Here is a 22,152-nt window from a genome sequence, read left to right on the forward strand (position 1 = left end):
TCTATAGAAATATCCAGTGTTCTTTAAAAGTTGATTTTATGTAAAATATTAATATTTTATTTATGCAGGAATCAAAAATTTTTTTGAACAGAAACAAACTATTCATACTAAATCTACAAATACAACTAATTCAAATGTCAAAGAATATGGAGCCGAGGAACCCAACAGGAAAAATGCAACATCTCTCATTCTTTTTGAGGAGGTAAGGTTGCAGAGATATACATTGGTGATCTCTCATGATAAAAACTTATTCTAAGGATTACTTACTGTGTTACTGTAAATTATTGTAAAATAGCCAAGAAAGTCCGGAATACTTACTTGAATCTATTTGAAATTAAAGCTAGTGGAATTGTCAACTATAGAAGAATTTTTCATGAAGATAATTAATGCAATCCACAGTTATTAATTTTTTTTAATGAATTTAGAAATTATTCTGAGTTATACTTAACCAGTTACAAGTGACTGCATTTCTTTGGTTTTAATGTTTGATAATATTCTTACTCTTTTTTTTTTTTTTTAAATATATTTTATTGATTTCTTACAGAGAGGAAGGGAGAGGGATAGAGAGCTAGAAACATCGATGAGAGAGAAACACCAATCAGCTGCCTCCTGCACACTCCCCACTGGGTATGTGCCCACAACCAAGGTACATGCCCTTGACCGGAATCGAATCTGGGACCCTCGAGTCCGCAGGCCGACGCTCTGTCCATTGAAAACCGGTTAGGGCAATATTCTTACTCTTTTAATGTAAGATTTTAGCATGGGCTGAATGCACACTGTTCATAAATTCATAAATTTTGTTTCTAACAGACATATATCTACTATGTATACATAACAGCTATTCAGTAAGTATGTTGTTTTAGGTACATTAATATTAATAAATGATTCTTAGGTTGATGTCATTTTTGAAGAAGATGCTGGGTTTTTGAATGCAATCAAAACATTCATGGCAACAACTAAAAGACCTGTAATCCTTACTACAAGTGGTAGGTAACAGTGATTTTACAATTAATTACTTCTGGTTAAAATATTTTACACAAGCTTCTAATTTTAATTTGAAAAGTTCCTTTTAAAGTCTACTAGTAAATTAACTCCTTTTTTCTAAAATGAGGAGGCTACTAGATAATTTTTTAAATGAAGAATTATTCAAATTAGCAGTTGATTGGCAGCCTTGAGCAGTTATAAAATTAATTTACTACCTTGCAAAAAGCAACGACTTTAAAAATAGGAACTACTTTGAATCACTTTGTTGGGTGTTAGATATTTAGGAATTTGGCAATAGCCTGGAATACTGATAGAAAGATTTCTGGACTAGCCAGTGAAGAGGTTTTGGTAGGGGAAATAACAGATTCTTCTCTTTGCCTCTTCCTCACAGATATGATTAGATCACCATACCTCATTTGTTGGTCAAAATATTTTATGGGACCCAACCTTTTGCAGTTCCTTAATATTGAATTTAGCCATTCTTTAACCCCTGATAACACTTCCATATGGATTGATTATTGCATAGTTTAGCTAAAGTAAACTATCATCAGCTTAACAGAATTGCTACACCTTCCTAATAATTAGCATTCAAGGTTTATTTTTAAAACCTACATAATTTCTTTTTTTATTATAAGTATTATAATATTGTTCTCTAATATTTTTCATTGCAAATATTCAGTATAATATCTCTGCTATGGATTTCTATAGGAAAATGTGTTTATGTTAGAATCCACTTACAAATTAATGGCCCATTTGACAGTTAGTGATTGTAATCTAAAAATATAAATAAAAATCATAGTAATCACAAGTCAAATGGCAGTTTAATTAAAAATCATAGCTACTTTAGGCCAAGGTAGAAATTCAATTTTTATCATATAGTTTACATGATACTTGATTTCTATTACTGATGAAATACAGAATATTTACATAGAAAAAATATAACTGGAAAAAGAAATTAATTGGTCTCCATGTTTAAAAAATTTTTTTTTTACTATAGATCCTTCATTTAGTTTAATGTTTGATGGCTGTTTTGAAGAAATTAATTTCAATATGCCTTCGTTGGTAAGTTTTTAATTTTGATGATCATATATCATAATTATATAAAAGTTGATTTATTATGATAGTTATAATTTTAAAATGTAATTACTAAGGATATGTTAAAAATTTTTAGTGTTTTTTTATTTTATTGATTTCAGAGAGAGCAAAGGAAAGGGAGAGATAGAAACATCAATGATGAGAGAATCATTGGTCAGCTGCTTCCTGCACACCCCCTACTGGGGATTGAGCCCACAACCTGGGCATGTGCCCTGACCAGGAATCAAACTGTGACCTCCTGGTTCATAGGTCGATGCTCAACCACTGAGCCATGCTGGCTGGGCCAAATATTCAAATTTACTAGACTCCAGTGTTCATTAAGTTTTTTTTTATAGTAACAGTGCTTTATTGAGGTTAAATTAACATGCAGTTAAATGCCCTTAAGTGTATAATTTGATAAATATTAACATATGTAATAAACCTTCATGTGACCATTGCCCATATAAAAATATAGAACATTTCCATTCCATCCAAAAAGTTCCCATAAGCCCGTTTTTAAAAAGTCAGCACTCCCCTCCTCACCAAAAGTAGACACAATATTCTAATATGTTTAACTTTTTAATATTAGTGTTTTTGATTCTGAAATTTCAAGTAATAGGAAACATTATGTGTCCTTTTATAACTTTTTTAAAAAAATATTTTATCTGAAAGTTCCCTTGCGCCCCATTGTGTTTTTCTGTCACTATAATTTTGCCTGTAGAATTTTATATAAATAGACTCTTATAATATGTATTTTTTATTTAGTTTCTTTTACATAACATAATGCTTTTTCAGATTCATTCATATTACCTGTGGCAGTAGTTCTTTCCTTTTTGTGAATGAGCAGTATCCCATTTTATAGATATACTTCTCATATATGAACGTGTTGTCATATTCACCTATTGATAGACATTTGGGTTGTTTACAGCTAAACTATTATAAATAAAGCTGCTATGAATAGTTACATTATTCTGGACATATATTTCCTTTTTTTTTTTACTTAAGTACTTAAAGGTGGAATCATTGGTTGAATTAACATTATAAGAGCCTGATAAATTGTTTTCTGAAGTTTTCCAATGCTTTTCATCCCACCAGCAATGTATGAGGGTTCAGTTGTATTTTGCATAATCACCAGAATTACCCAATTATTTTATTTTATCCATAGTAATAATTATATATTGGTATCTCATGGTTTTATTTATTTTTAAAATTTTATTTATTTATTTGTTAATCCTCACCCGAGGATATTTTTTCCATTGCTTTTCAGAAATAGAGTGGAAGGAATGGAGGGAGGAGAGAGAGAGAGAAACATTGATGTGAGAGAGACACATCGATTGGTTGCTTCCCACATTGAGCCTGCAACTGAGGTACATGCCCTTGACTGGAATCGAACTCAGGACCCTTCAGTTTGTAGGCAGACACTCTATCCACCCAGCCAAACCAGCTAGGGCAGAGACACACTATTTTTGATTGGTTGCCTCCCGCACATGCCCCAACTGGGGTGGGGGGCAAATCCGTAACCCAGGTACATGCCCTTGACTGGGAATCTAACTGAACCTTGAGTCCAGCTCATTTTATTCTCAATAAATGCTTAATATGTGAATTTCAGCAAAATTTGTCTTACTTTTTAAAAGACATGTATTCATGTATTTCTATTAACTCTGCAATTGACCATATTTATTTCCTTTTTCTCTCAGCTAAATGTTGCCAGCTACCTACAGACAATCTGCTTAACTGAGAATTTTAGAACTGACATAAAAGACTTTGTAACATTGTTAACTGCAAATACTTGTGATATTAGGAAAAGTGTCCTTTACTTACAATTTTGGATTAGAAGTGGAGGTGGATTTTTAGAAGAAAGGCCATTATCTCTTTGTCGTAAGTTGATCTGTTATAAAAAGAAAATTCTGCAATGGGCCCCTATGTTAAAATATATTCTATACCAAAATATTTGAAAGATTATAAAAATTTAGAGCATCCAGGTATCACATTAATCTTAAAAATACATACATATGTCAACTTTGTTGATGAAAAGTTTTATGAACATTAAATGTGGGTAAATAAAATTAAACTAACCTAGAACAGATTGTTACTTCTACATTTATAAACGTATGTTTTTTAATAAACAAATAGAATTATATTATTTAACAATTTATTTTTATTACTTTTTAAAAAATATTGGTGATTTTTTCCACATATATAAATTATTTTTATGTGGTCATGTTGTAAGGTCCCTTTTAGCTTCTTCGCTAGTCTGTAATTCTATTTTGCCTAAGAACTTTATCATTTCAGAAATGCTTTATTTTTTTTTATTTTTTATTTTTATTTTTTTTAAATATATTTTTATTGATTTCAGAGAGGAAGGGAGAAGGATAGAAAGATAGAAACATCAATGATGAGAGAGAATCATCGATCGGCTGCCTCCGGCACGCTCCCCACTGGGGATCGAGCCCACAACCCAGGCATATGCCCTTGGCCAGAATCGAACCTAGGACCCTTCAGTCCGCAGGCCGACGCTCTATCCACTGAGCCAAACCAGCTAGGGCAGAAATGCTTTATTTTATTATTGATCTTTAGTCATCATTACCTAATTCAAGTCACAGATACATGTTCTCCATGCTAGATCCTGTGAATAAGACATGAATAAGACATGTTCCTTTCCTGAAGAAGTTCATAGTTCGTGGTTTCCATGCTCCATAGTCACAGTTATGTAGTTACAGATTCTGCTCAGGAAAATACACAAATATTTAAATGAAATCAGAGTGATGTTCTGAAATATTAATCCCCTGTCAGTATTTTTTCTTTGATTTGTTCAAAATTTTAATATATATATATTTTTAAAGTAGACAAACATTTAATTCAACATAATTTACTTGGAAGTAAATATGAAAAATAAGACGTGGAAAATAACCTATTATTAAAAACATTAGTTAACTGTCAGCATACTACTGGATATAAAATGCTATACCAAGACTTTAGAAGACATGAATTAAGTATGGCATTTTTTCTTTTCTGGAAGATGTTATATGTATTTCATTTCTATAAAAATACACACTCATTGGAAATTCAAACTTTTATGTAAAATAAAAAATAAAAGAACTTCTTAAAGGTAGCCACTGTTAGACCTTTATGCACAAATATTGCTACCAACTTATTTAGCAAAATTAACCAATACTATATATATTGTTAAACAGTTTGCTTTTCACTCAGCAATTTGTCAGTAGAGTTGTACCCCATTTTTCACAGCTGCATGCTATTCCATAATTGATTGGATATAACATAATTTAATTAACCATTACCTATTTAGAGACACTTAAGTTATCTTCAGTGTGTTGTTAAAGTATGCAGTGGATATCTTTATACACATATCCTTGAGCATGTCTGTGAGTACTTCTATTGGAGAGAATTCTAGAAGTGTGGTTTCTGGGCCAAAGGCTATACATTTTACATTTATATATGAGTTTATGTTCCACAATGAATATATGATGGCTCTTTTATGTGTATCTTTAACTGAACTAGGTTATCAGTCATTTTATTTATTTATTTTTAATTTATTTTTTAGCATAGTTTTATTGATTTCAGAGAGGAAGGAAAGAGAGAGAGATAGAAACATCAATGATGAGAAAGAATCATTGATTAGCTGCCTCCTGCAGTCCCCACACTGGGGAACGAGCCCACAACCTGGGTATGTGCCCTGAACAGGAATCAAACCGTGACCTCCTGGTTCATAGGTTGACACTCAACCACTAAGCCACACTGGCTGGGAGGTTGTCAGTCATTTTAATTTGCCAATTTAAAGGTGAAAAAATGAACATCTTAATTGCACTTCCATAGTCACTTAGGGCAGTTGCACATTGTTTTATGAGTTTATTAGATATTTGTATTCTTCTGTGACTTGTCTGTTACTAGTCTTCACACTTTTTCCCTGTTGGATTGTTTTGTAAGCCCATCACCACCATCTCACTTAACCTATGTATGATAAAAGTAATGTTTGTATTGTACTTTTAAAAACATATTTTTTAATTGATTTCAGAGAGGAAAGGAGAGGGAGAGAGAGATAGAAACATCAATGATGAGAGAGAATCATCGATCGGCTACCTCCTGCATGCCCACACAGGGGATCGAGCCTGCAACCCGGGCATGTGCCCTGACTGGGAATCAAACCATGACCTCCTGGTTCATAGGTTGATGCTCAACTACTGAGGCACACCAGCCGGGCTGCATTGCACTCTTTGTGAATTAAATAAATGTGTGGAGAAGAACAAAATGGAGTGTATAGGATCAAGAGATGCCAAAGGATCTTAGATTTTAAATAATTGTTTGATATAATTTGTTTAAAATATGGATAGGTAAGACTTTCTTTTATTCACTTTGAAGGAGGAAATGGCAGAAACGTACAACTTATTCGCTCTGAAGATGGCCGTAATTCCAAAAATAACCCTAAAAATGCTAAAAGGAGCCCTACAGACCTTCCCAAATGTGACACTGGCTGTGTTGAGACCTTGTTTGGCCTTAAGAACATTTTATCCCCTTCTGAAGATTTATTTTCATTTTTAAAGGTATTTTCAATGTCTAGTTTGGAATGTTAAATTTGAATGTTAAATTTATGTTTCCTTCATCTTTTCAATACTCCTATCTTTTGAATCTAGAGATTAACTTAAATTTGCTCATACTTTTTATAGGCTTTAGATTTTAACACATTCGAACTCTGACAAATGATGCATATGCATTGCTCTAAATGCTTATTATAGTATTGAGAAGAGAACTTACAGATAGTTCAGATTAAAAATTTTAGAGAATTTTTTTTTAAAGATTTTTATTGATTTTAGAGAGGAAGGTGTTATGGGTTCACTCAGCGAGATAGACCACCGACTCCGAATTTAAATTTAAGAGCCTTTATTTTTTTTTTTATTTATTTATTTTTTTTTTTAAATATATTTTATTGATTTTTTACAGAGAGGAAGGGAGAGAGATAGACAGCCAGAAACATCGATGGGAGAGAAACATCGATCAGCTGCCTCCTGCACATCTCCCACTGGGGATGTGCCCGCAACCCAGGTACATGCCCTTGACCGGAATCGAACCCGGGACCCCTCAGTCCGCAGGCTGACGCTCTATCCACTGAGCCAAACCGGTTTTGGCTAAGAGCCTTTATTAAGCTGGCCAGCTGACTACAGTTACAGCACCCTGCCAAAGCAGAGGCTGAACTGCAGCCCTGACTGCAAGAGTTATATTTTATTATTAAATTTTGTGGAGGCCCAGAGAAAAATGTGTCTTTCAAATTCTGGGCCCCCCAATATGGAGGAAACTCTCTTTATTTATACTTTCTCCAATCCTTTGTCTCCCAAATTTGGAATGAGACTTCCGGGCCTTCTGAGAAAGAAGGCCTGCGTGCTGGGAAGGGGCCATGAGACCATATCTTAAGGTCTGGCCTGATGTCAGTATCTTCCTATCTATGTGTTTTAGGAACAGACAGCACAGCATGACCCGTCTGGCCGAAGTGCCAGATATGCAGCCCAGCACAGAAGGGAAAGGGAGAGAGAGAGAGAAACAATAATGATGAGAGACAATCATTGATTGGCTGCCTCCTGCAACCTGGGGATGTGCCCTGCCGGGAATCGAACCGTGACCTCTTGGTTCATAGGTCGACACTCAATCACTGAGCCACACCAGTTGGGCTAGAGAAGTATTTTTTAAACAAATGAGCTAATTATTGAATTGGGGTATATACTGAATATTAAAGAATTTAATTCTTCAAATTAATAGTCTAAATTAATTTTTTAGATTTGTAATACTATTTTGATGAATTAAGGGACTGTGTAGGTTAATACATTATGAGGGGTAATGACTTCTTTGAAGATAGAAGACAGATGACATTCATATGGGTAGAAAAATGTTTAAATGTATATTGTTATAACATTTCTTTACTCAAAATTGTTTTTCAGCACAAAATCAGAACAAAAGAAGAATGGCACAAGCTCATCCAGATTCTTACAGAATTCCAAATGCGGAATGTAGATTTCTTATATAGCAATCTTGAGTTCATCCTACCATTACCTGTTGATATAATTCCAGAAACAGAAAAGCTTTGTGGTTCATCAGTAAGTGTGGACACCAGTGCAGGAACAAAAAATATGAAATGTCTTGCCAGGAAACATTCTGGAGAGAAGCCATTGAAAAAGTCGCAAAAAAAGAAACATAAGAAAAAAATGGTAATTCTAGATGATAGTGACTTATTTGACACGAACTTGGACTTCTCTGATGAATTTCTTTGCCTTCACCCTGAATCTTCTTCCTCAAGTTCAGAAGAAAGCAAAGCCAAAGAAAGCAATTCAGAGACAAAGAAACTAAACAAATGTTTAGATTCTAACCTTGAATCTAATCCTCATCTTCCTAAAACACCAGCAGAAAAAAAATGTTCTGCCCTCGTTTCTCACTGTTTAAATTCTCTCGCTGAGTTCATGGATAACATGTCCTTCTTAGATGCCCTTTTAACTGATGTAAGGGAACAAAAGGAACTTGGTAAACATGACTTCAGTTGGACAAATGGAAAGGTTAAAAGTGGACTTTGTGATGAGTTTAGTCTTGAAAACAGTGATGGATGGACTTCTCAAAGCTCTGGAGAATTAAAGGCAGCGGTAGAAGCTCTCAGTTTTACTAAGTGTTCTTCTACTATTTCAAAAGCATTGGAAACCTTGAATTCTTGCAAGAAATTAGGTAGAGATCCAATGAAAGACCTTACTTTATCTGTTTCACAAAAGCGCACCAATGTGTACTTCAGTCAGTCCTCGGCGAATTTAGAGTAAGTCTTTAATTTTTTTTACATTTCAGTAGAAAAAGGGTAAAGAGGAAATTGTTAGGTTCTTACCAATTTTGAAATGCTGGGCTTTACTGATCATAATAAGCCCTTGATATTAATGATATAACTTCTAATGAGAGTGAAGGAGATCAGTCTGAATACTGGGAAGAAAAATGAGAGATTAGGGTGGGCTAGATTGAGGAGACTCTTCGAGTGATAGAGAAAGGGTTTTGGATTTGCTGTGGCAGGAAATAGGTAGCCATCACAGATGTTTCAGCATGGGAGTGGTTGATGGGTTGAAAATGATACAGAAAATTAATCTGGAATCCAGTTAATCCAGTCTAGATCAGAAACAGGGACAAGCAGACCAAAAGCTGATTGTGTTTGGGATTGTTGCATTTTTTTGGGCATTAAACATAAAAAGTAATGGGTTACTTTTAATTTACAGCTGTGCTTGGAAGAGGATAGCAGTCATTAAAAGTGTATTTTCTAGCCGATCTCTTCTCAACCTGGGTAATAGACAAGCTAGTATAATTGAATACTTGCCAACTCTTCGAAGCATTTGTAGGACTGAGAAGCTAAAAGAACAAGGAAAAAGTAAAAGAAGGTAAAGGATCTATAGAAATAACATTTTATATAGCTATTTCAAGATTCATATTCTCACCTGATGGAAATATTAATATTAAATTATTTTTCTGTGTAATTTTGACAGGTTCCTCCACTATCTTGAAGGAATTCACCTTAACATTGCAAAAGAGACTGTGAACACTTTGGCAGCTGACTTCCCTTAATATTCCATATTAACAGTGCCTTGTACAGATTATTGTGTGGTCCTTAAGATACATTTTTATATTGATTTTTGTGGAAGTTTACATCTCTTAATGTACATTTAAGACAGAATATTTGTATATTTTTATTAGTGCGCAAATATTTAAAATGAAAAAATTTGAGTTGCATTTTGTATTTATGATGTGGTATTTTTAAAAAATTTTTGTATTATCTGATTTAGCTTTGTTGGAGTATTTATGTATGTAACTGAGCTGTTTCTAGGAGCTAGAGTTCACTAAGATATTTCTAAAGAGGGTTCAATGCTACACTACTCCATAATTTTTCCCTTTCCTGGTACCTTTAATTCAACTCTCTCCAACCAAGTGTGAGTACTCTGTCAAGTTGTAAATATGAATCTCTTAAATAAATTTATGCAATCTAGAATACAATATTACATATACGTATGATGCATAAGAAAACTTCCTAAGAAGGAAATTGTTTCATTTTTCAAAAAGTAAAATCTCCCCCCCACAAAAAAAATAAAAATAAAAGATCTTCCTGCTCAGGGTCAGCCTGCATACCAAAGGTCCATGGGTTCGATTCCCCATCAAAGGCATGTACCTGGGTTGTAGGTTCAATCCCTGACCCCAGTTGGTGCGCATGCGGTAGGCAACCAATCGATGTGTCTCTCTCACCAATATTTCTCTCTCTGTGTGTCTGTCTCCCTCTCCTTCTCCCATTCTTTCTAAAAATCAATGGGAAAAAAATATCCTGGGTGAGGATTAACAACAACAAAAAGTAAGAGCTTCCTGACTTTATTTTTGGTGCACTCTAGCATATTTCACCATTGAATACTGAATGTTGACAAAGTGGAATCAAGATTATGAATTCAAGTTTTCATTAATGTTTTTTAGCAACCGTACATGTGATATCTTGTATATTTTGCCAAGTCAAATCAGTTACCTTGTATATTTTTTTGTATTTTTGTATAATTTTTGTTTTATTTCATAGATATTAATGATGTTAATATATCTACTTCATTCAAGATTTAATGCTATTTAACAGCCCTGGCCAGTATGGCCTAGTTGGTTGGAGCTTCAGTCCCACACACCAAAAGATCATGGATTCTATCCCCAGCCTGGCACATGTGGAGGCAAACGATCAGTGTTTCACTCTCATACCAATGTTTTTCTATCTCCCTGTCCCTTCCTCTCTGAAAAATCAATAAAAATATACTTAAAAAACAACAACACAGTAAAATCAATAAAACCACGTCCTTAGGTAAGAATTTAAAAAAAAAACACACACACCAAAGGATTCTACTCTAGGATTTCTATATAATAGCCATTTCCACTGAAGGTTATGTTTTTGGAGGAAATATGTATTTTTAATTACAAGATTTAAAAATTCCACAGTTCACTTTAAATAATTTTTGCAATTATATAATCAGGTATACCTGAAAATAGTTTCCTATTTCAAGTGTTTGTATTAATTAGCTTAATATTCAGTTACATTATCTGGTGAATTACATTTTCTCCTCAAAAGATAAGGATCCTAATTTTGCACAGTTGAAAAATATCTTATGTATACCTGCTTTAAATGTGTATTAAAGTGTTTTTATTTAACCTGCTTTTTCTTGTATTGATAACATTGATTTAAAGGCTAAAGCTAAAAGGCTTTATCCAGTATTTATATAGGAGTTCCAGATATAATCACCTGAGTAAATATTGGATATTGTATAGGTTTGGCTATAGGCTATAACTTACATAGGTTCAGTCCTGTATAAGAGACTAAGACCTGCCTGAGGCATTTTTTAAAAAGTATATGGATTTTTTTCTACTGAATACAAGAGTTTACTACCTATAGAGCTCTTACCTGTTAATTTTTGGTGTTTTATTATTAGAAAATTCTGATAATTATAATTGAGGAACCAAAGTAAAATAAATCCATAGAATTTTTAAAATGTTTTTTTTTATTGGTTTTTAGAAAGAGAGGGAGAGGAATAGAGATAGAAGCATCGATGAGAGAAATCTCATCAATGGGCTGCCTCCTGCACACCCCCTGCTGGGGACTGAGCTGGCAACCTGGGCATGTGCCCTGACAGCAATTAAACTGGTGACCTCCTCCTGGTTGATGGGTCGATATTCAACACAGAGTCACACTGGCCGGGCTAGAATTTTTAATATCTTTTTTCTTTTTAGGTTTAACATGATTTGGGGAAATATTTTTCAATTCTTAAAGGTGATAAATTCCTGTTAGATTTAAACTCATTTTTGTGATAAAAATAAGCAAATTTTGAGTACTTTTCAATACTTCGTATCCTAGCTTATAAATGTCTAAAACAGTCACATTTTCACTTAGAGCTATTTCTAGAAATATGTGGCAAGTAGAATACCACATGTCTGGCATCAACAACTGAATGGACGGTGAGGCCATTTAGCAAAGTATAAAACGGTAGCAAAGGAGATGATCTGGAGGAAAGAGAATAGTTTCAGACATGAATAGTTTGAGATATCTACAATATTTCCCAAGATGGATATGTTTATGTATACAACCATATACTATGTGTAGAGGTTTACACAGGCATAGCAACAAATCTAGAGTGTATACCAAACTCCTAAGGAGTTACGAGGTGCTGAGAGGACTTCCATATATTTTACACTAGAGGCCTGGTGCACAAATTCATTCATTGGTGGGGTCCCTTGGCCTGGCCTGCACCAGTGCACGAATCCATGCACCAGGCCTCTAGTATGTATATAAAATCTTTGGTTAATCTCTTCCCGCCCTCCCCCCTTCCCTCTGAGATTCATCTGTCTGTTCCATGTTTCCATATCTGCGCATTGAGTGTCTGCCCCCAGGTGGTCAATGTGCATCATAGCTACCAGTTGAACAGTTGCTTAGGCTTTTATATATATACATATTTATGATTATTTGAATTTCCCCCAAAAAGTATATTTCACTTTTAGATGAAAGAAATGGCTTAATGCTTTGACATCAGAGAGCTGGGTTCAGTACGAGATATAATGACGGTCTGAACTCAGGCAGATAAAATGGAAAATGGAGAGATGTGGAAAAGTGCTACTTTTAAGAAAAGATGATTTCAAAGTAAGATAGTGAGCCTATTAGACAAAGCTTGTTTATTCTGGGCTTGGGAGATTGAGCTGATGAAAATCACCTTTTGGAGGTTGTGCATCAAACCACGTTCTATTTACAGAATAAGAAGAGGATTCCACAAGTTGTGTTATCAATTATATTTAGCTTTATTCCCACGACGAGCACCACCCGGAAAAATTCATTCCCTTTTTCAGCAAATTCTTTAATATAGATATTTGCTTTTAAAGGAAAATAACTTTGTTTCTTATTTAGACTGTTTAGGAAGTATCTTACTGTTTAACACTTAAACCTAAAAGGTAGAAAATCTCACAAAGATATTTATGGACTTGGCCTTGGCTTATTGTATAAACCATTCAATAGCCAAAAATCTGACTTTAAACATTAAATACACTCAAACCATGTTTTCTTTTCCATTAACATGGATGTCAAAACTTTTGTTTTTTTACAACTTTAAAGCTAATAAATATAACAGAGCAGATCGTATATTAGTGATCAGAATTTTAAGGTTCATGGTCAAACACTGCCAATTCATAGAAGGCAACAGCTTGTAATAATGAATCATATAACTCTTCTATTCTGTATTGGTCAGTAGCTGAAAACATGTGTCTGTAGTGGACTATCTTATCTGACGGGAAGAATACCCGCGGCTCCTCCTTCAGCACAGCGTCTAAGAGGAACTGCTTCACTAGTTCTTTTCCACTCGTGCGGCTGTCACCCAGCATCAGCTGAAAGTGCTTCCCCACTGCATTTCGATTCATGCTCAGCACCTGATGCTGGCCACGCTGGGCAAAAGTTGTGTTTAATAAGGCATACAGCATGGCTTCCATGATATGCAAGTGTAGCAGTATAGGAAACAGAGTTGAGTTCTGAAGGGAAAGTCCTGTTTTTTCCAGAACATAGAAGTCAGCTTTGGGCATCTTTGAAACGACCGGAGAAATCTTTAAAGAACAAAATAAAATAAGTGAGCAGAAGTAAATCATTACGTTTTATTGTCTGGGTCCCCTCAGTCCCACTTCTATTTTAAAAATAAAATTACATAACTTACATTATTTTGCTATTGACAATTTTGAAGTAATTGAAAAAGCATTTTATGGGAGAATCAGAACAGCCAAATTCTGGTAATGGTTCTATCGGGCACCAGATAAGCTAAGACAAACCATTTAGTCCTAAGTACTACTTTCCTCTTCTGTAACATAGGCTTGTAATTTCTAAAATCTATATTGACTTTAAGATTAGACAAGTTAAAACTGTTTTATTAACCTTTTAAAAACTTCTACAGTAAAGCATAGGGTTAGAAAAATTAGCCTAAAATCAATCCCCTTACAATTGACTGATTGCATCAAGTGTTTGATCGAAACAGTTTTCAATGGTGTATTACAGTTTTCAATTAGGATGATAATTACTGCCCATCTCACAAACTTTCAAAGACTCAAATGAAACAAAGTTAGTATTTAAAAATAAGCTTTCCAAATATAGTGATGAAATTCTATAACATTTAGAATCAACTTTAGCATTGTTTTTTTTTTTTCAGTATCTGCCTTTGATACATAGACATTTCTTGAAATAAATGAAGAAATTAAATTTTAAAAAAATATTAAATTAAAAAAAAATTGATGACGGAAAACATAATTGGAATGGGTGAGTAATAAGTACCAAAAGAAAATCTCTCCTTACTATTTTATTAGATTATTTTCAGGACCAGTAGATTAAACTATACAAGGATCTTTAGCAGGTAGGAATTTGGAGGTGTTACTGCCTTACCTCTTCTAAATAGGTAGATGATGTGTATGTTCCTTTCACCAACTGGCAACATTCTTTATGCTGCCAGTCCAGCACTGCCAATTTACGATCAAGGTGAGCCCAGGCAATTCTCCGAGTACCAAAAACAATGGATACGATACTGTTAACTGCCTAAAACAAAAAGGCTGGTTTCATTGCAAGTGTAAACATTTTAACAGATACAAAATTTAAGTGACAGACTCAGAAAGCCAAATCAGTTAATGTAATAGAAATATATTTATGGTTTATAAACAGAATTGTGAAAGACATGCAGGAGTAATTAAAAGGTAACTAGTAGCAGTCAGTTCTCAGTACATAGCTCAAAGTAGGCATTCAAATGTTGCTGGGGACTGCTAGAGGCTGGGGAACCAGGAACACAGCCGTACATGGTAAGAAATGCCATAACAATATTTACACTGTAGAGAAAAGAAATGGTCAGGAAAGACTTACTGGAGGACTAGGAGAACGAGTAAAATGATAAGCGGGAAGTTATCTCACCCAGATGTCCACTTAAAAAGTTTGACACCTCAGACTCAGCAAGTACAAGTGGGAAAAGGGCAGAGGGGTACACAGATTTCTGCAAAAAGTAACTTGCTTTATCCTGAGAGCCACAGAGAGCCAGCAAAGCATATACCATTCAGGAGTAACAGAAAATACATTTCAGAAAGATCAGGGACAGCTGTGTGGAAGATGGACCAGAAGAGATAGACTAGAGGTAGGGATTTGTGTTAGGTACCTGTTATATGACAAAGTATTCAGAACCTAAGACAGTGACAATGAGGACAAGAAAGAGATCAGAGATAATGGGAGTAAAATTGTTATGTGGGATGATCAAGGGGCCTAGGATAACTGCAATTGTATTTCAGTAACTATATGGCATCATTAATCAAGATGATCTTAGGAGGTGGGTCAACTTGGGAAGGTTGGGGGAGATGAGTTGTTTTTTAATGTATTGAGTTCAGGCTGCCTTCGAAGAGGACATGTGTAACAGATAACCGGATGTATGGATTTAGCTCTGTGCCAAGTCTGGGCTTCACCTCACTCCCACATGGCTCATTTAGTTATACAGACCATATACATTAACATGATCTATAGATACAGAGATAAGCAGGAACATTTTGTAATTCTATATTCATCTCCCTTTTACTGCTAAAGAATGGGTAAATATCCATGAAAGGCAGAATAATTTGGTGAAGATTACAAAATAAATAAAGGCAAAATATTTTGGAAGCCCAAATAGCTACAAAATACAGGCCTTCTGTCTGGCTGGTGTGGCTCAGTTGGTTGAGCACTGTCCCATACACCAAAAGGTTGCTGGTTCGATTTCCGGTCAGGGCACATGCCTGGGTTGTGGGCTGATCCCCAGTAGGGGGCGTGCATGAGGAAGCCAATTGATGTTTCTATCTCTCTCTCTCTCTCTCACTCTCTAAAATCAACAAAAAACATTTTTATTTTTATTTCTTTTAAAGGGGGAAGAAAATAACTTTAAATGCTGCTGGAAAGACGTTCGAGAGTCACTCTTTGGCATAGCTCATCTTTGGATCCTAATTTCTGATTACTCCTAACATAACTGTCAGATACAGCCAGATATCTCAACGTTCCTTTTAAATAAACTTTGCACAGACCTACTTCTACATCGCTGTTTTGCCTCCTAGAATGCCCTCCTCTTCCCACTAGCCTAATTCTCTCCCTCAAAGATACAAGTTGAGTTCTCCCAGTAAACTTTCCCCAACTGTTACAGCCCACAGTTCTCTCCTCTGAAGGAATGGCTCACATACTATTTGAATATCTCATTCTTTGGTATCGATCACATACTACTTTGTATAGTGGGTTATCTATTAATATATGTATCGCTGAACCCACCAACTGAACTATAAGCTGCCTGAGAGCCCTGTGTTAGTGCCCAGAATAGTTCTTTGCACAGTAGGTTCTCAAATACTTAGACAGTATAATTGACATGAACAAAAAAAGGGTATGTATACCTTAAGTCTCTCTCTTTCTATTTCTGGTTTGAGGAGCTTTTTCAAGAGCCGGTTTTCCTGTGACTTTTTCTTTTTCACTTCAGTCTCTGGACAAAGAATGGAGTTACAAATCTGTACGGTAGTTTTATACTGGAACAAGGGCACATTCATTAAACTCTCCAAATTCTGGAATGGCCCAAACTTTTTTCTGTGCTCTACAAGATTGAGGGACTTTCTTCCACGAAGTAATTTGAAAGCTTCGAGTTCATTATTAGATGCTGTATTCAACACATGCAATATGGAAGCCTGTTGTTCCGAAGAGAAGAGCTTGTCAAGGGCCTTCCCAGACTCCTTTGTCGTTTTGTCACAAGAAGCAACGTCGGGAATACTTTTCTTGGGTGCGGTGGATTTTTTCCGACAGCAGGAATTACGTAGGGCCTGGAAGGAGGACCATCCTAATGGCACTGGAAAAAATCTCCACCTCCCTAAAAGGAAAATTTAGCAAAATGTGAGTTAGGATGTCCTAGACTTTCCCATAATTTAAGAACCAGTGGTTTCTGGGACAGAGAGGCAGAGCCCCTGGGGACGGACTGAGAGCGGCCATAGCTGCTCCCTCCCCCCGCCCTGTTGAGCCCGCCCCGCCCAAACCCTGCTCAGAGCCATTTGCCGACCGCCTCAGGCAAGGGCTGGACTAGCGCCTCCCCTGAGGACTGAAGTTTTCCCACAGCTGATTTCCACAGCCAGTCGGCCTGGTGGTCAAATCCCTCTAGTGTTAACTACAACAATTAAGGCTTTGCTAGAACAAGACTGCGCACAGAGACCACAAGGGGGTGCACCAAGAAAGCATAAAAGATGCGGAGACAAAAAAACATGACAGAAATGGAGGATATGGAGCTAAGAATCGCAATTTTGAGGGCTTGCCATAAATTTGTGCAGAGCCTCACGAAAACTAATGAGACCCTCGATGCTACGATAAAGAAATTAGAAAGTAAGCATACACGGACTGAAATAAAGAATATTATACCCAATAGCAGACCAGAGGAGCACAAGAATCAAACCAAAGATTCGACAAAAAACACCCAATTGGAAAAGCAAAATGAAAAAAGAATCCGAAAGTGCGAAGATAGTGTAAGGAGCCTCTGGGACAGCTTTAAGCGGACTAATATCAGAGTCATTGGAGTGCCAGAAGATGAGAGACAGCAAGATATTGAAAACCTATTTCAAGAAATAATGGCAGAAAACTTCCCCCACCTGGAGAAAGAAATGGACTTACAGGTCCAAGAAGCGCAGAGAACCCCAAACAAAAGGAATCCAAAGAGGACCACACCAAGACACATCATCATTAAAATGCCAAGAGCAAAAGACAAAGAGAAAATCTTAAAAGCAGCAAGAGAAAGAGACTCAATTACCTACAAGGGAATACCCATACGACTGTCAGCTGATTTCTCAACAGAAACTTTGCAGGCCAGAAGGGAATGGCAAGAAATATTCAAAGTGCTGAATACCAAGAACCTACAACCAAGATTACTTTATCCAGCAAAGCTATCATTCAGAATTGAAGGTCAGATAAAGAGCTTCACAGATAAGGAAAAACTAAAGGAGTTCATCACCGCCAAACCAGTATTATATGAAATGCTGAAAGGTATCCTTTAAGAAGAGGAAGAAGAAGAAAAAGGTAAAGATACAAATTATGAACAACAAATATGCATCTATCAACAAATGAATCTAAGAATCAAGTGAATAAATAACCTGATGTACAGAATGAACTGGTGACTATAATGAATCAGGGACATGGAAAGGGAATGGACTGACTATTCTTGGGGGAAAAGGGGTGTGGGAGATGGGGGAAGTGACTGGACAAAAATCATGCACCTATGGATGAACTCAGTGGGTGGGGAGTGAGGTGGAGGGTGGGGTGGGAGCTGGAAGGAGGGGAGTTATGGGGGGAAAAAAGAGGAACAAATGTAATAATCTGAACAATAAAGATTTTAAAAAAATAAATAAAAAATAAAAACCGTATCTACATATAACTAAACAACAGGGCTTTTTGTTGTTTTTCCTCACGAGATAGCTTCTGATTTTTATGGCTATGTCTTAAGTTTTACAACCTAGAAATCTTATTTTATGCCCATCAAGAAGCATGGGTTTAAAACAATAATTTCGACTGCTTAACATTTTTGACATTTGTAACTTTAGAGGAATCTCTTTGTAATTAATCTCTCTTGTTATGGACATTTATTTTCCCTCCATTTTATAAGATCAAAATGTTTTAGCGGAGTGGTAGATTTAAGAGCGGTTTTTTATTTTCTTCTGCACACTTCTCAAGATTCCTACCATGCTACGGGTCTGCAGGCAGAGGGAAACCCGCGTAAGGAAGACTTCTGTAAACCAATGGGAAGCCACAGGAAAGCCATGCAGCCAGCGGCGAGCAAGCGGCTTAGACTCCGCCCCCCGCCCGCCGCCCAGTCGGGGAAAGAGCCGCTCGCGGACCCGTAACCCAGAGGAGCTCGATCGCGCCGTCGGCTCAGCGGGGCTTCCAAGAGGAGACCTGGGTCTGGGACTCGGGGCGGACGGGAAGCGAACCCAGTGCTGCAGGGACCCTACCTCCCGCCATGAGGACACTAGGGACGTTCATTTTCCGAGTCAAACGAGTACGTCCCCACCGTTCAGTCCTCCTCCACTGACTTCCGGTTCCTGCGTGCGTCCCCCAAAAGAGCCCGGCCTCTCCGCAGAACGATTCTGGCTGCAGCGGCGTTCCGGGCGCGCCCAGGTGTGGATCCCGGAGCGGTGGGCGGGCGCTCGCAGCAGCTCCGCGCCGCGATCCCGAGCCCCGGGTGGTCCGCAGACTTACTCCACTGCCTCCAGGGAACGTGGAGGGAAGGAAGGAAGGGGGTGAGGCGCCGAATGTGCTTGAATGCAGGATGGGGCGCCACCAGGTACCCGGAGCCGCCGAGGTGTTCGTGCCATCGGACTGGAGGTGTGTGTCTAGAGGGCGAACCTTTTGAGCTCGGCGTGTCAGCATTTTGAAAAGCCCTAACTTAACTCTGGTGCCGTGTCACATATAGACATTTTTTTATATTTGCAACCATAGTAAAACAAAGACATATTTTTGATATTTATTTTATATATTTAAATGCCATTTAACAAAGAAAAATCAACCAAAAAAATGAGTTTGCGCGTGTCATAGGTTCGCCATCACTGGACATCTCTAGACTCTAGAGAACCGGCCGTAGGTGGACGCTGAGGCTGGATGAGGTGAGGGGGCCGGGAGCAGGGGAGGAGCTGGGGAGCCAGTGTGTCTTCCCCAGGGACAGGCAACCCTAGGAACTGAACTTGGGAGATAGAAGGAGAACGGCAAGGATTCTTCTTAGGAAATGAGACTGCAGTGGTTCTCAACCTTCCTACTGCCGCGACCCTTTAATACAGTTCCTCATGTTGTGGTGACCCCCAATTTCACTGTTACAAATTGAACATAATTAAAGCACAGTGATTAATCACAAAAACTATGTAATTATATATGTGTTTTCCGATGGTCTTAGGCGACCCCTGTGGAAGGGTCGTTCGACCCCCAAAGGGGTCGCGACCCACAGGTTGAGAACCGCTAGTTTAGCTAGTTTGGTGAAAAACAGGGACGTCAGGAGGAAGGTGGCTTTTGGAGGCAAAGTTGGTGCGTTTGTGTTTTTCCCAGACGGCAATGCGGGGTGGATATTGTCCAGGAGGCCGTGGGGATGTGAGGGATTGTAAGTGTTCATAAGGAGTACTCATGGGAATTCTACAAAGCCAGTGGGTTTCTGGGTAACTTAGGAATCTAACAAGAAATAAAGTAAACTTTTTGTGCTAAAGCCTCCAAATCAATAGGAAATAGTTTTCTTTTAACTCCAGGGCTTATACCGCTGAAAGAGGTATTAGGTGTTGAATTGTATCCCTCAAAAAAGAGATGAGGAAGTCTGACTCCTCAGAATATGACCTCATTTCCAAATAGGGTCATTGCAGATGTAATTAGTTAAACTTAAAAATGAGGTCACACTGGGGTGTGGGTGGGGGCTGGCTAATTCAATATGACTGGTGTTCTTATAAGAAGATCAGCCCTAACCCGTTGGGCTCAGTGGATATAGTGTTGACCTGTGGACCGAAGGGTCCTGGGTTCGATTTCGGTCAAGGGTACGGGCACGTATGTGGGTTGCAGGCTCCTCCTCGGCCCAGGCCCTGGTCCGGGCTGGTGCAAGAGGCAACCCATCGGTGTGTTTCTCTCACATCGATATTTCTCTCTGTCTTTTCCTCTCTCTCCCCATCTCTCTAAAAATCAATGGAAAAATATCCTCGGATGAGAATTAAAAAAAGAAAAAAAAAGAAGATGTGTGCTATGTGAAGATGGAGTCAAAAATTGAAGTGATGCACATACAAACCACGGAAGGCCAAGGATAGCCAGCACAAGCTGGGAGAGAGGCGTGGAACGGATTCACTCTCAGAAGGAACCAACCCTGCCGACACCTGTACTTCAGACTTCCAGCCTCCAGAGCTGTGAGGGAATAAATTTCTGTTGTTTTAAGCCACCAGGTTTGTGGTAATTTGTTACAGCAGCCACGGGAGACAAATGCCTGAGGCAAGAAGGAGCCTGGTGATGGATGCTTTCAGAGGTGACGTGGTCCACTCTCAAGATGCAACAAGTCACTTGCTACCTGCACAACCTGGGATTCTCATCCTCTCCGAGCCTCAGCTTCCTCATTTGTGAAATGGACGTAATGGTATCTGCCTCTCATTTCTACTAAGAGGATGTCTAGTTAGAAACTGGATGTGGAGAACATGACTTATAATAAGGGTTCAGCCGAAACCGGTTTGGCTCAGTGGATAGAGCGTCGGCCTGCGGACTGAAAGGTCCCAGGTTCGATTCCGGTCAAGGGCATGTACCTGGGTTGCGGGCACATCCCCCGTAGGAGATGTGCAGGAGACAGCTGATCGATGTTTCTCTCTCATCGATGTTTCTAACTCTCTATCTCTCTCCCTTCCTCTCTGTAAAAAATCAATAAAATATATTTTTTTAAAAAAAGGGTTCAATAAATGTTAGTTCCTCATTAAAGCATTATCTCTTCTGGGGAGCCAATTATTATTATTTATAAATATATATATTTTATTGATTTCAGAGAGGAAGGAAAAGGGAGAGAGATAGAAACATCAATGATGGGAGAATCATTGATCAGCGGCCTCCTGCACGCCCCTTGCTGGGGGTTAAGCCCGAAACCCGAGCATGTGCCCTTGACCGGAATTGAACCCAGGACCGTTCAGTCTGTAGGCCAACGCTCTGTCCACTGAGCTAAACCAGCTAGGGCTGGGGAGCCAATTATTAACGAGTTTGAGGGGAAACCCTCGCTCCCTGGAGCATTCATTCAGAATTGCTTTGACCAGAGGCTGGAAGTGGTAGGGAAAGAGGCAACCAGTGTGCCTGATTTACTGTAAACCAGAATCTGTGTTCAAAATGAAAGTCATCATCTTCCCCAAAAACCAGCTCCTTCTCACTTCCCTGGTTTTGTTGCCCACATGCACACGCCCCTGCTCCTCCCACTCCTTTTGTCATTATGTTTAGCTTGTCATCTACTTACTGTGTTTTTTTAAAGGTTTTTGACCATAATGTACATGGGAAACAACTGCTTCATTAAACTTGGGTTTACATATATG

General features: G+C 37.6%; 2 protein-coding genes across 2 annotated transcripts in view; one reads left to right on the forward strand and one right to left on the reverse strand.

Moving 5' to 3' along the window:
- ATAD5 (ATPase family AAA domain containing 5) overlaps nucleotides 1-11,208 on the forward strand; it is a 43,213-nt gene extending 32,005 nt beyond the window's left edge. Inside the window, exons 16-23 of the mRNA XM_070394062.1 lie at nucleotides 69-202; nucleotides 893-986; nucleotides 1,982-2,046; nucleotides 3,756-3,936; nucleotides 6,436-6,617; nucleotides 8,004-8,860; nucleotides 9,306-9,464; nucleotides 9,570-11,208. Of these exons, the coding sequence (XP_070250163.1) occupies nucleotides 69-202; nucleotides 893-986; nucleotides 1,982-2,046; nucleotides 3,756-3,936; nucleotides 6,436-6,617; nucleotides 8,004-8,860; nucleotides 9,306-9,464; nucleotides 9,570-9,648 (1,751 nt within the window). The 3' untranslated portion in view covers nucleotides 9,649-11,208. The remainder of the gene's footprint in view (nucleotides 1-68; nucleotides 203-892; nucleotides 987-1,981; nucleotides 2,047-3,755; nucleotides 3,937-6,435; nucleotides 6,618-8,003; nucleotides 8,861-9,305; nucleotides 9,465-9,569) is intronic.
- Nucleotides 11,209-12,803: 1,595 nt separating this feature from the next.
- On the reverse strand, nucleotides 12,804-19,148 carry TEFM (transcription elongation factor, mitochondrial). Its single transcript, XM_070394212.1, has 4 exons — nucleotides 19,084-19,148; nucleotides 16,501-16,964; nucleotides 14,501-14,650; nucleotides 12,804-13,677 (listed from the first exon to the last, which is right to left on the reverse strand). The coding sequence occupies exons 1-4, from the start codon at nucleotides 19,112-19,114 to the stop codon at nucleotides 13,240-13,242; spliced, it is 1,083 nt and encodes a 360-aa protein (XP_070250313.1). The 5' UTR covers nucleotides 19,115-19,148; the 3' UTR covers nucleotides 12,804-13,239.
- Nucleotides 19,149-22,152: the final 3,004 nt, after the last annotated feature.

This window comes from Myotis yumanensis, unplaced genomic scaffold, assembly GCF_028538775.1.
Source record: "Myotis yumanensis isolate MYYU_CA2020_CCGP unplaced genomic scaffold, mMyoYum1.0.hap1 SCAF_16, whole genome shotgun sequence".
Taxonomy (NCBI): Eukaryota; Metazoa; Chordata; class Mammalia; order Chiroptera; family Vespertilionidae; genus Myotis; species Myotis yumanensis.